At 34.6% G+C, this 13998-nt stretch overlaps 1 protein-coding gene across 1 annotated transcript; it reads right to left on the reverse strand.

Annotated features, from left to right (window-relative positions):
- Positions 1 to 2396: 2396 nt before the first annotated feature.
- On the reverse strand, positions 2397 to 12763 carry Mkp3 (Mitogen-activated protein kinase phosphatase 3). The gene is made up of 6 exons (XM_074117300.1): positions 12305 to 12763; positions 12082 to 12181; positions 9459 to 9648; positions 7424 to 7559; positions 4020 to 4206; positions 2397 to 3140 (listed from the first exon to the last, which is right to left on the reverse strand). The coding sequence occupies exons 1-6, from the start codon at positions 12657 to 12659 to the stop codon at positions 2969 to 2971; spliced, it is 1140 nt and encodes a 379-aa protein (XP_073973401.1). The 5' UTR covers positions 12660 to 12763; the 3' UTR covers positions 2397 to 2968.
- Positions 12764 to 13998: the final 1235 nt, after the last annotated feature.

Consider the following 13998-nt stretch of genomic DNA (forward strand, 5'->3'; position numbering starts at 1 on the left):
ATAAGCGAATGTTTAAGAGAAAACTTTTAGTTCAATTTTTATAGAAATTTATTTATTTATGAATGTTAACCTTTTATTTTATTTAATAAATACCCAAGGAATGTTTACTTTCTTAGGTCAAGAGAAACTGCCGTAAAATCAAAAATTCTTTTTAACTTATCTGTGCCCCCCAATATAGGAGGTGCAAATATTTGAATTTATTGGTAAATTTTGGAACTTTATTTTTTGTTGATTGCAGGTCTTTGCATAGAGACGGGTCCATAGAAAAAGGAGCCCCCAATGATCTCAGCTATTGGCAAGTCTTAAATTAAAAAATAAAATAGATTATGTGTTTAAAAATAAAAATGGGTGGTTCACTTTGTACCTGAGTTAGGCAAAATCGTTCAGAACAGTCTTTTTATGGTTATAAAACAGTGAATTAACGAAGTGACTAAGGAACTGAATTGATTAGAATGTAACCTAGATATTCGATGCGAGGAAAGTTACGATACGTTTCTGAATCAAATATTTCTTATGACAAAGTTTTTACTTCTATAAGAATGCCATGGTATTTCATTTAAACTTTGCTTTCTCAATTTTTGTTAAAATCATTGCGACATGTCAAGGATGTAATTTCATTTCGGAAGATTTTCAATTTAGGAGACAAAGCGCTGCTGCGAGTCGAATAGAAAAATTAATGCTTTTATATTGTAAGGCATCAATAGTTGAAGCACAGTATATACAACTTTGGTACAAAAAAGCCGAATTCAATGCTTCAAGTACCATAGTGAAAGCTGATCCATATCAACTATTCGGAAGATCACGAAGAAAATGGACGCTAAATTGCTACATTACAAAAACGCATAGGCAGTATTCTCTTTTTGAGAAAAAGAGAATGAGTATCTCATGATTTGAACGATTGCAAAATATTGACACGTTTTTAGGTTAGCTTTATTCTGCACTAGCACTGCGCAACAAAAAACTAAACAAAAATCAATTCTTGGTTCAAAAAATGGATGCCACTACAATATGAATCCTGCAGACAAAGATAGGAGACAAAACTGTCTCCTTTAAACTCTTCGCAAAAGTGAAAACCCAAATTCTTCCTAAAATATGGTGAGATAGTTCGGTAAATGGTATCATCCACTACACATTTTTTAAGAACAGGAATGTTCAACCATCAATGTAAATAAGTATTGTAAACTACGCCCAAAAAAGAAGCCGCCATTCATTGGCTAACAGAAAGGGCACGAATCTATTGTACGTCATTGCACGCCCATACGTCACACAAATCCCAAAAATTGATTGAGTAGAAGATCTCATCGTTTTGCCTTACCCAGCATATACTTTAGCCATCTCACCAATTATTTATGACTTTTTCAAGCACTGGATGAATTTCAGGAGAACAGGAATGGGATAACTAACTCCACTTTTTTCTTGAAGGTGCTTATTTAGATTACAGTGACCGATTATAAGTTAAATTACACGATTTTAAATATAACCTCTGACATTTCTGAAACTTTCCCCGCAACCTAATAGTTTGTCCATGTAATAGTTGTGTTTTATCAACACATGATTTATGAAAATACATTATCTTCAAGTTAAGCAGTTGTTATATACTTTTGTCCAATTCACATTATGTTATAGGAAATTTACGTGACATAGTGCTAATTCGTACAGCGCGCAATTTTTGTCTGTAATGATTAACAACATTAAGTAAGTATGGTGGTCTTCCGTCGAAGCACGTATGTTTATGACGATCCCTGACCGATTGTGGATTTTCACAATCGGTAGATTAATCAACACTGGTATGGTTTAAGGCGGAAACATCATTGAAAAAGAATTCTCTACACCAAACTGATTATTCTACCTCTGATGAGAGAGTTGAGAGCCCAAAACCGGTCAGGGTTAGAATAAATATGCACCCCACCATCGATAAAATCACTGTGGTCACATAACCACATTTTGTACAGTATTAATAAGTCATTACTCTGTGCAGTTCCGGTCTTACGTCCATACAAAGTACATGGTCGCATCAAAACACGAGTCTTCAGCAATAAGGTACAATTCCCAGAAAGAAAATAAAAAATAGAGACCTTGCAAGACCTACAATCACCAATACTGAGCACCAAGTTCACAATCGACACAGAATAGTCTGTAAACAAAAAAATTTTTCCAATTGTTTTATTGACTGTGTAGAAGTATAGAAGAAGATCGAAAATAATTTGTATTCAGATTCCAAACAGATAAGTTTTAGAAAAGTAATTATATCGAAAGTATAGTGTTTAAAAGAATTTGATATTTGATTTCTTTTTGTCTAAAGAGTAAATGTGGGCAGTGTTCCCATTTAAATGTTTCCATATTTGCTACATTTACTTCATAACTGTAGCTAGTTCGTTCCGTCTCATTTGAGAACCTCTTTAGGCATCTTTTCAGCCTTCTCAAAGCGGAAGGAAGTTCTTCTAACGCAATCACCATACCACACATTACAGGTTAACGGTTTATTTTTTTTCCTTAAAAAACCGGAAAAAAACAACAACTTGTGCGCACATCAAAGACGATTGAATCTTTGGAGATAAAAGAGGTTAATGGAGGAGGGGAACAACGATATTAACAGTCCACTTTCTCACTTTTAAATATTTAGTAAGAATGGAACATTCAACAACACTAGAAGATTTTACTTTCATAGCCACGCTAAGGTAGCTCAAGAAAACTGTTAAGCCTTCCTCTTGGAATGAAAGGCTTATATTCTTTTTTCCCTCCATAGTGAAGAGAACAACCCAAATTCCACGAATTGGGTTTCCTATTTTATGAAAAACAATTTTTTTTTTCTTTGTGCGTTTTAGAGGACACTCAAAACGTTGAAGGATAAACAACAATATTATGTTATGTAAAGACACGCACATACATATATATATATAAAATATATGTATTATGAAATTCAGAACTTGTAAAATGGAGACAGCTCAGCATCTGAAGACTCGTTGGGTCAGTCGCCAGTGTTGGGCGCCCAACGATCGAATTCTATACCACTGTCTGGAGAACGCCCAAAATTTGCTGGCGATAGGAACGTTTGACCTTCGGCTGGTGGAGCTGCTTGCTGTTGAGATCCTGAGGATCCACTTCCGCTTCCTTTAGAATTTTGTAGCTCTTGTTCGAACCTAGGGGGGGAATCAAATAAATTTTATTTAAAAAAAAATAAATAAAATCTGGTACAATTATGTGAATCTCATTCACTCTCACAATCCAATTTAATAGTGTTTTGGGTCACTGATTTTTACTAAAAATTCACTTTTTCTTAAACGAAGAACTAGAAAAGGGCCAGAACTGGAAACAAACAGAAAGAGTGGTCACAGTGGCGATAGTGATGTCCGCACCCAGAGAGCTTAAATAAAATTATTAAATAAAAATAGGGAATAGGATGAAAAAATAATTGCCATTTCAGTCGAGTAAAATTTATTTTGCCGAGCTTTCGACCTAGGGACTAGGTCATCTTCAGGGCTAGTTTAGAAAGTAATGCTTTTACATTTCAGGGTTGGTGTGTCTTCTGTCTTGTCTGTTCATGGACCCATGAATTTGTCTGTTCTGTCCATGAACAGACTAGACAGAAGACACACCAACCCTGAAATGTAAAAGCATTACTTTCTAAACTAGCCCTGAAGATGACCTAGTCCCTAGGTCGAAAGCTCGGCAAAATAAATTTTACTCGACTGAAATGGCAATTCTTTTTTCATCCTATTGAAACTATAAATCAGTCACCAAAAAGAATGAACAACAAAAATAGGGAAGGGATTAGCTATGCGGTTAGCGTATTGGATTTCCACGCGAAGTCCGGGTTCGAATCCAGCTGCTGACTCTTAGATTTTCTCTTCCTAGGAGCTTCTTACAGCTCACTGTCCGATGATGGACAGTGTTGTCTGTAACGAGAGAACACTGTCCGGAGGCCGGCAGTGCACTGCACTGAAAAGAAGCTCCGGGCGCCAATAACCTTAGATGTTGACGCGCCCTTAAATCATTAACAATAATAATAATAACGTTACCTTGCCAATTCATCCATAAAGTGAAAGTTAGGTGCAATATTTGGTTTCCTCTGTCGCACCCAACAGAAAGCATCGTTCATGGAGAAACAGAGACGTCCCATCAGGTAGGCCAGTGTGATGGTCACCGATCTGGAAACTCCGGCCACGCAATGCACCAGCACTCCTTTCTTCTGAGATCGAGCTTCATCTGTACATTAAACATTATGCGCTTTTACAATATTTTTAATTAAACTTCTTCTTACACTTGTACTGAAGGAAATAAGGAATAAATAAAACGTGATGTCACATTTCCGGACTAGAAATCTTTCTCCCATCCCAACTTATCATTCAAGCAGCTGGCTGTGGTGAGTCCGATGAAACTGTGCGGCACTTTGTTGAGGTGTGTCCAGTTTATTCTAAACCTAGATTTCTCATCTTCAGGGAGGTTAAATGTTTCCCTACCGGAGATCGTGGCATCTGATATCTTTACTAGAACTTTCTAGGTTTATTCAGTGCACTGAGCGATTGAGTCGCCATGCTCCCTAATGTCTTGTTGCTACTTTATTAGTTTATTGTATTAGCATCTGGCAATTAGCCAGATCTGTTGTTCTAAAGCCCCGGTATCTCTCATGAGATGAGGGGTGGGCGGGGAACAATGGACATTTTGGATTAAGCAATCTTAATTCTTATCATTCAAGCACTGGACCACGTATTCTTCTATAAATATACCTGCCGAAGTAGAGAAGAATCTTATCCGCTTTATCGTGTACTGTCAAACGTTTCAAAGCCGTACTTCTGTTAATTAGTACTTCGTAGAATTTTTTTTTTTTTTTTTTTGCACCTCAGGAGATAAGTTCAATTTTTAAAAAGACACCTCTCAGCTGTCTCAGACTGGAGACGTTTAGGGCCTTAATAGCACCTGATAGATCGCTGGTTACTACCACTCCAGTTGAAAGACAAAATTTTACTTATAAATTGAAAACGTTGTTGTTTAAAAAAGAAACCTTAAATTGTTCATTGGACCAAGATTAGAACGGTTCACAAAAATAGTTATGTAACCATAGAAGGATCTTTTAAAGCCTCATAAAAAAAAAAAAATGCAAACATATGTCCTCCTGCTATCTATACAAGGGTGGAACTCAGCATACCATGAAGAACAAGGTGGAAGGAACCACGAAATGTTAATAGATAGTTAATAGTTTCTGTCGTTGAAACCACGCGCGGTTGTTCGCTCTTCTAAAATATTGATCCAAAATTGCGCGGGGGCGGTGGTGGGTGGTCCTGCAAAGGGATAATCGTCATCACGGATAGTATTAGTGCGTGGGAGGCGGCCAAAACTTTCTGTACGTTTCCTCTTGCTCTGACTGCAAGGCAAGGCAAGAGACGGGGGCTGCAACAATACACTGCTGCTCCCACTAGCGCCAGCCATTCATTCCCAGTATTCAGAATGCCATTAACTTGTTTCCACCCACACAACAGCCAGCCTGTGTTTGCAACAAACTTGAAGGCCACGCTTTTCCCCCTTTAACAATCACTCTCACACTTCACATTACATTTTCCATTATCATTTCAAAACGATTACTCCACTTTTCTATTAATAATAAATTTATTTATTTCATAATTCGATTTCTTACTGAATATTTTCTTTTACCTTTTTTTTTTTTAATATTAACATTGAGGACGAGAACCGGTGTATTCAACTTGGTATGGCCGTTGGCAACCATATATGGTTAAACCAGTTGTAAATTTAAATAAATAAAATAAATAAATAAATAAATAAATATTAACATTGAGGTCTCCTCACCTCAGTCCGAGAACGTGGTTATTACAAAATGAACTATGGGTGTTTGTATCCACCGTTACTTAATAAACTAAAAATCTCACAAAGTTCAAATTCTATATTTAAAAAAACTCCAAATAAAACGTAAAATAACGACATGAAAGGCTACACAAGACAAAAAAAGAAATGCTGGACTCTTTAAACAAAGTATTTAAAAGCACCCTTTCGGTACGAGAACATAATCTTTTCCAGCAACAATTGTGTAACTTAATCTCATAGTAGACTTAACTAATTTCAATTGTCACGACTGTTCTTAAATCTGTACAACCAAAAGGGAAGAACGCGAAGAGATGACAAGAATGCAAGAACATTGAGTATGGCCACTGAAGGGGTTATAAAGATAGAAAAAATTACTTACTAAACAGCAGGTTCTCTGGAATATTAAATAAAAAATAAAAATATGTTATAAAAAACATTATAAATTTAAAAATTATAAAACTAATTCCGAGTAGGCAAGGTTTATGTTAGAAGAACACTTAAACAAAATAATTCTTATAAATGTTCATAACAGAAACAATTAAGGAGTTACATTAGAAGCATGTAACAATAAATGGTTGACAATCATTTTTGAGAAAATCGCAAACAAAAAATGGAACGAACTTTTACCGTAATTGATGAGATTAAATTTTCTTGAAATAGGCAATTTATACGGAAAAAAAATCTATACAGAAAAATATATATATTACTTCTGCAGAACGATGTTCTTAATTTCAATTTCAAGGAGTTCTAGAGGTCTACGGTCTAAAGGTAATAAAAGTAAAGTAAAGTAATCGCCTGTTTTTTCAGGCGGGGCTTAACGTCCAACTACCATTTACTAGGTGTCGTGGACGGAGGCGACTAGCAAACGTATTTTACTATTTCTCATTTAACCATTAAATAAAATCCAAGGCCAAGACCAGGAATCGAACCCAGTACCACAATACGCTGGTATCTAAAAGTAATAAATTCTTGGGTATATCTTTTAAAATTGGTGTCTACCTTCTTCAGGATACGCTTCAGCAAGTATCTTCTGCCAAAGATGTTCTACTATTGTAGGTACCAAAATGGATATTTCGTGAAATTGAAGAAAAGAAAAATTTGCCAAATTAGGCGTCCCTTCTCTGTCTTTTTTTACTGCCCTCGAACCTGCTTGTTTAAAAAAACATGTACCAACACTTTTGAAACCCTTGTCTGTTTAGCCTTAAATACCCAGATAGACCTTATGAATGAAAATTCAACAGTATTTAGCCGGATGTGGCTAGAAAGCGTCAATTCAAGCGATCTTACAGATCTATTGAGGCTTCTTCTTAAGTCTCAGAGAGAGAATGTAGGTCTTTTTAAAGTGCACCATGTGTAAATATGACTGATGTGAATGTTGTGAAGAGTTTAGGCAGTGTGGGTACTTTAAACTCAAGAAAAAAAAGGCGTATGCCATCAAGTTCTCTGTAAACCTCGATTGAGTTTTGTGGTGTCATTTTGAGTTTAGCTTGAGAACTCGCAGAAATAATGTTTAAAAATTCACTCCCACTGACTACTTCTTCAGAGCAATTCAAGATTTACCCAAAAATCGTCACCTCTTTTATGTTTTAAATATGAAAAATCTTACCAATAAACTCAATTGATTTAGGAAAATAAGAAGTCAGATTTTGGCTCCAATGATCTGCAATTGGTATCTTCATATACTTAATGTCTCCAGTCGCTTCAAAAACGTTAGGAAGATTGGGTGTTACGTTCAAAATATACTAAAAAAAAAAAAAAATCAAATAATCATAAGGTATACATCAAAATGAAATATGGAATTGCTTAATTATTAATCAAATCACAGCTACAAGTATAAAAAAAATAATAATAATGCTATTTAGACAGATTTTTTCCCTGAATTTCCTACTCTATAATCTTGTTATTATTCTAAGCTTCACCGTAAGCCAAAGACAAACTTGCTGAAACCATTTCTTAAAGAATTATAACATTCCTGGGAACTTAAGCGGATTCTACTCAATTAAAACTTCTTCAGAACTAAGAGACCACTATTGGTTGTAGCGTACCCACCTACCATCCAGCCAATCTTCCAACTCTTCGTGTCCACTAGAGCTACTTGCACCTTTTTAAGCATATTATTTATCGTTCCTCATTTTCAGTCCATCGGATAAAATGATAAACTTTGACCAAATTTATTACTTTAAACATGGCCTAATTCATGATGCACATCGCCCAATCCTGTCCAACGTATCTCGAGAAAATCAGGGAGTTTCTTTCACCTGCCTGCTGTTAGAATATCCAGGTTCGGGTCGTTGGGATTAGGGACTTTGGATGATTACTTTCGCCTGCCTTAATAATAGCAACATTTTAATGGGCACCTGTACTCTCCCTAAGTTCTTTATCTTATTTCAGCTCACATACTAATTTCAAAATTCGCTTAGGACCCTAGGTAGAGAAATGCATTAAATTTAAGAATGTTTAATTTCCTGATGAAATCGCTTTGAGTCTGCCCTGTACTACTAATCTAAGACTAAATATTAAGATTTTACAATTCACTGTTTTCCTACTGCCTTGTCTTTTTTAATATACTTCCTTCTCTTTCAGCTTATCTTACAGTTGAGTAATAGATCTAAGCAAGAATCTGAACAACGACCAAGAATCTCAGAATCATCTTACGATTACATCTGATTGGATTCACAATTAATGTGTTGGACTAAGGAGTTAAACAGGCTGGAGTCCAGAGGCACGACAACAAATTTAAGATCATTTTTAGACCACTTACTATCATCCTCAACTTATCATAGGTGACAAATATCTTCATTTCCAAAAAACCCATACGTCCAAGCACCAACACTGGCAAAACGTACTTCCTGCAATAACTTAGAACATTCCAGCTCTAATGTGATTTGAAGATGTAGGTAGTAATTAGATGATTTCAGCGCAGCCAGCCATCTGATCAGTTCTAGTCTTAATTTTGACTATTTTATTCGCTCGTTCAAAATATTACAAAGAATAACTTAGACCCTAGCCAGGGCAGTTATCCGTTCGCTAAGAGCCATCGCCAATTGATTTCCTACCACAAAATAAACTAGTGCTCCAATACTCTGTCTAAAGTAAACTTACAATAGGAATCTTGTAAATCACTGGAGTATCACTACAACACAAAGGACTAAGCAACGATTATCACAGAAGCGTTTTTAAAGGGCATTATAGTACCTCTTTTAATGGTACGTCTCAGAATGGCATGAATTTTTATATTCAACCTGATTAAATTTACTAAATCATATGCAAGGAATTTTTTAAGACATGGTGCTTAATACTAGCTTAATGAAATTAAATGGGTATCAAGTAAAAATAATAAATTCCACAATAAAATAGCAGGATATGAATAACTGTATAAAACATGTTTATTGACCCACAGAGTTGTTTCTTAATTGTGTACAGGTTGTTATTCCTGATTCAGAAGTAACTGCCTCATGTACCAGGGATGCCATAATGCTTGTAGAAACCGGCATTTATCTTACATTTTTGCTTTTCCACAACTATTTCTAATATAATTTGTTCATAAAAAGCCTACAGAGTAAATACAGACTTTCCAAACAAATATTTTCCAGTCATGACCAGAACATTTCAAGTAGTTCTGCAAAAACAAGAAGCTTTACCTTGATATTATGTTTAGTCAATGTCTCCAAATCTTCAGAGTTTGCCGCATTTCCAAGGAACAGATGTGGAAGGATTTCCACTAAAGTATCGTCTTCTATGCGTATACCAGAATCACAGGGTATCTCACATTTGCATCCTTCACGGCCTTTCACACAACGAGATGGGCTGTAGTTAGATATACGTAGTGATCTAACAAAGTACAAAAAAAAAAAAAAAATTAACAACTGATGTTAGAAAGTAATACAACATAGAAATGTTTTACAAGTAAAGCAACCAAAACGTAGAATATTTTCTTATTGCTCAAATAAAGCGCCCATAAGAGGTTTTCTGGGCTGACCCTTCTTTAATTCTAGAAAAGAAACCTTAAATTTTCCTAAGATCTAGGATTTTTCCTGGTATAGTTCTTGCAATTTCATCCCCTAGGTACTCAAAAACTCACATTGCAACCTAGCCTTAGAGCTGAACTTCCCCAAGTTTGGTGCCCCTATATAAGAGAACACTTTTCAAAATACACTTTCTATCCATAGCTTTTCATAAACTTTCGGCAAATCGATTCGCAACGATAGCAATCCTTGGTCGTCCGCAAAATAGGGTGTTTAAAGGTGCTGCCTTTCAGCAATACTTACATTTTTTTGTTTTTTGTTTAAATCTTTCAGCCATGCATCTAGAAACATTTAAACAGCGTAGGCAACTAATCAAGCAACTATGCAATAATTTTTTACTGTTCTCCATATCTTCTTGACATGATATGCAAGTCAATTTTTGTTTAAGTTTATTACTTTATATTTAAAAAACAAAAATAATGAATTTTAACGAAAGTTGACTTACGCCTGCAACGTTTAATGCTACCCACAATATCTTTCAAGACACATAAAGGTATACTTTTACCAGATCAACAAAAATTAACTCCAACTGGCCTATTTCTCACTTTTCCAGGAGTGCTGGACACAAAGATAACCTCCCAGTGATGGTTATCAACTAGATAACCACAATTCCAATTGAACTTCAGTTGGATTTATTTGGAAGTTTGGCACATTTCGCTGCTGCATTATTAATATTAATGAAAATAACAAGTTAGCCTAATTTATAATATACCATTTCGGCACATTTTAGCACTTCATATTGAAAAGAGAAAATCAGTATAATATAATACTCGACAGAGCTCTGTTTGGAAATGACTCCAGGCGCTATTAAACCCAGATGTTCACCCGCCTTAAAAAGTAAAGTTATAGTAAAAATTAAATTGAGAAATGTAAGATTAATATTCAATACAAGACTTTAATAAGAGACTTTAACTTTAATAATAAGATTATAAAGAAGAAAACCATGTCTAAAATAAACTTTGTTAAGGTGTCTTCTGAAATTAGAAGATTTATCCCAAATAAAAGACAGTATGTTATAATTCAGTTGAAGAGAAAAATAACATTCTTATCGAACTAATCAAAAATAAATAAATAGAAATAGAAAACTTAGAAGTATTACAATAAAAATGATCTTGCTTCACATTATCCAAATATAGTATTATTAATATTTTGTATTTAAGGCCGCCAAACATCTGAGGCTATAAAAGTTTTTTCCAGTGGACTGCAGCCAGCCTCTGGACAGTGAGCTGTGGAAAAAACTCCTAGGAAGAGAAAATCTAGCCCTTATTGTTATTTTCGCAAAATACAGAGAGATAGAGAAAGAAATAGAAGCAATAAAATGACGCCTGTAACTAGGGCTCTTGTGCGGAATATAGCGGAGTCAATTAAAATAATTACTAACAATTAGAGGCTGGTGATTCAATAAACTATAAATCATTCTAACATATAACAGCAACTTGTGAGTTATTCGACTCCACTCGTATAACGATTTTTTTATGTATTGTACATTTTACTAGATGCGAATAAATTTTTTCCTTTAGTTTTGAACTTTCTCAACCATTTATATAGCTCAATATTTCGTTTTTGTCACTACTTATTAACCACACATACAGCAATCACCTTTAAAACTAATTTGTTACCTCACTTGGAATAACTTGAAGAACTTTTTTTAAAAGTTTTTTAAAAATCAACTTATCCAAAAGTGAATTTGTTTAAAGAAGATTAACTTTTGCACCATTATCCGACAGTGAGCTGTTTAAAGTTTTTTTTTCATAAACGGAGATGAATAAAGAAGTCATATTAATCGTTAGATGTACACTTCACAGCAAAACAATGTTTTAGAACCTTGATTGCACTCTTTGATTCATACTTATGTACTTGAACTGTTAAAATACTATTCAAGGTTATGGAGTATCTAAGAAGAGGTCTAATTATATTAAATGCACTGTAAATTAATAATTATTTTATGCTATCATTTTGAAGAAAAAAGTATTCACGTATATTTTTAATGAACAAGGTATATGTTGTAGTTTATATTAGTAGCAATTTTTAATTTAAAATTTTCAAGGAATGTAAATATTTACTTTCTATGACTGGGAAAACGTTCAATGCTCCTTAAATTCTCTTCAAATATTTGTTTTTGATTATAAAACGATACTCACAAAATCAATATTACAATAAAACAAAACAAACAAAAAAAACTAGACCAGACTGAAATTTCCTAATAAGATACATTTAAAAGAAATAAAACAAAATATACCTTAAACCCATGAGAGGTAGCTCAGGATCAGAACTGGCCAGGGTATCATCTACCGCTTCACACCATTCTGGATAGCAGGCTTTGAACTGTACGAAGCCGTCTGCAAAATTTTTTGAATACTAGATTATTTTGAGCAGAACTCGCGGAACACTTTTTTTTTTAAAAAAAAAAAAAAAACCTTAATTTTTTGAAAGTATGAAAGAGTTGTCTTTGTTTCTTTTACCTTCTAAACATACAACCTCGCAGCCATCTTGGAGTAGTCGTTTCATTAGAATGTTGATAGTTTCAGATTTTTCATTCTGATCATCATATAATACAAACATATTCTCCTTTAAAGCATTGATAATCTTCTCTTTGAGATCACGACACTTAATTGTTGATATGAGATCAATTTTACCGGCGGCTAGCCTTCTAAGCATGATAGTTGGTATTGAAAAATTTACTGCATGTCTAATATGCCCTTCGCCAAATTCATTTGAACTTCTACAATCTAGGATAATCAAACGTGAAGGATTCTGTCTTAATTCTTTGTGCAACCACTCCTTTGGTACTAGCCTATCCATGTTCTCTGACGGCATAACACCAATACCAACCGTACACAGCACAGCACTCACCGGACAGACTCAATGCACGGCCGAGCACCGATAAACTCTGAATTGCCCCTCCTTGGCTAGGACGCGGCCATAGTGCAATACACCTCTAGGTAGGCGCGCGCATTGCTTCTTTTTAACCATTGCCTTATATTATTTATTAATTGTATTAAAAATAAAAGAAATCAAAATATAAACATTGAGTTTTTTATTTTTTTCTCTTTAAAATTACACATAATTATATTATTAAAAAGTTTTAAAAAAACAAAAGAAACAAAACAGAAAATACTGTGTGAATCCCTACCATACAGTGTTGACTGTGACATGAGTGCTAGCTCAATGGCAAACTTGAGTGTTAGTCCCATTGACTCGAGCCACCACTGTACGCCTTATCGCCACCTACGACTTCTGTTACTACAAACTAAGACCGGGTCGATGAGAACTCCACCCACGTTCCAGATACACCCTCGCATCAATGGACTACATAGCAGCACAAATAAACAAAGACAGAAGTTAAACTTCCCCGCAACCGAGAATAGACGAGTTGTCGGTTTCTTTTCTTTCTCTGGCCAGGTTCAGAGAGGAAGCATAGCGTTATGTCAAAGTTGAAACTGAGTATTCTACGGTTAGGATTTTTAAGAGGTCACTTGAGCCCGGAAATGTTATATTAAAAAAAAAATCACGTACGATTACTCATAAAACATACGTAGATCTAAAACAATTTCTGTGGAATTTCATTTTAAGAGGATGGGATAGGCTTCCTTCTACTGAAATTATTTACAAACATTTTAGAATTGTGGAACACATTTCGCTCGATATTTTACTTGCAGAATACGAAAAAATCAAAATATGAAGTACTCGTTTTAGAAAGTATTTTAGGAACGAAATGAATCAGTTGCCAACAGTTACTGAAATCTATTATTTTTTGTATTACTATCTTGTTTAAAGAATCATTCAAAACAAAGCTCACATTTTCTGCCCTGTTTTCCAGACTTTCGCGTTGCTTCTTAGTTGATTGAAAAAATAAATAGTTCTTAAAATTCTTAAGAGGATACTTTAAAAAAAAAAAAAATCCCAGAATCTTAAGACAGAAATCAGTGTAGGGTGATTTTTCAAATGATTATTAATCCTCGATTTGAAGAATGCAATATCAATTCGTATTTTAGATTCGTAGCTAATGGCACCTTATGTAATTTGTCACAGTTCAAAAATGTTAAGAAACATGATTTATCTCTCCTGCATGCATGCCCTGCGAGAGATCATGGTCAGACAAATGACCCATGGCTTCCCTAAACCGTTTAGTAGTTTTTATTTTTGAAGATCATAC

This window comes from Rhodnius prolixus, unplaced genomic scaffold (assembly GCF_049639745.1).
Source record: "Rhodnius prolixus isolate KJV_2025 unplaced genomic scaffold, Rpr scaffold_2, whole genome shotgun sequence".
NCBI lineage: Eukaryota > Metazoa > Arthropoda > Insecta > Hemiptera > Reduviidae > Rhodnius > Rhodnius prolixus.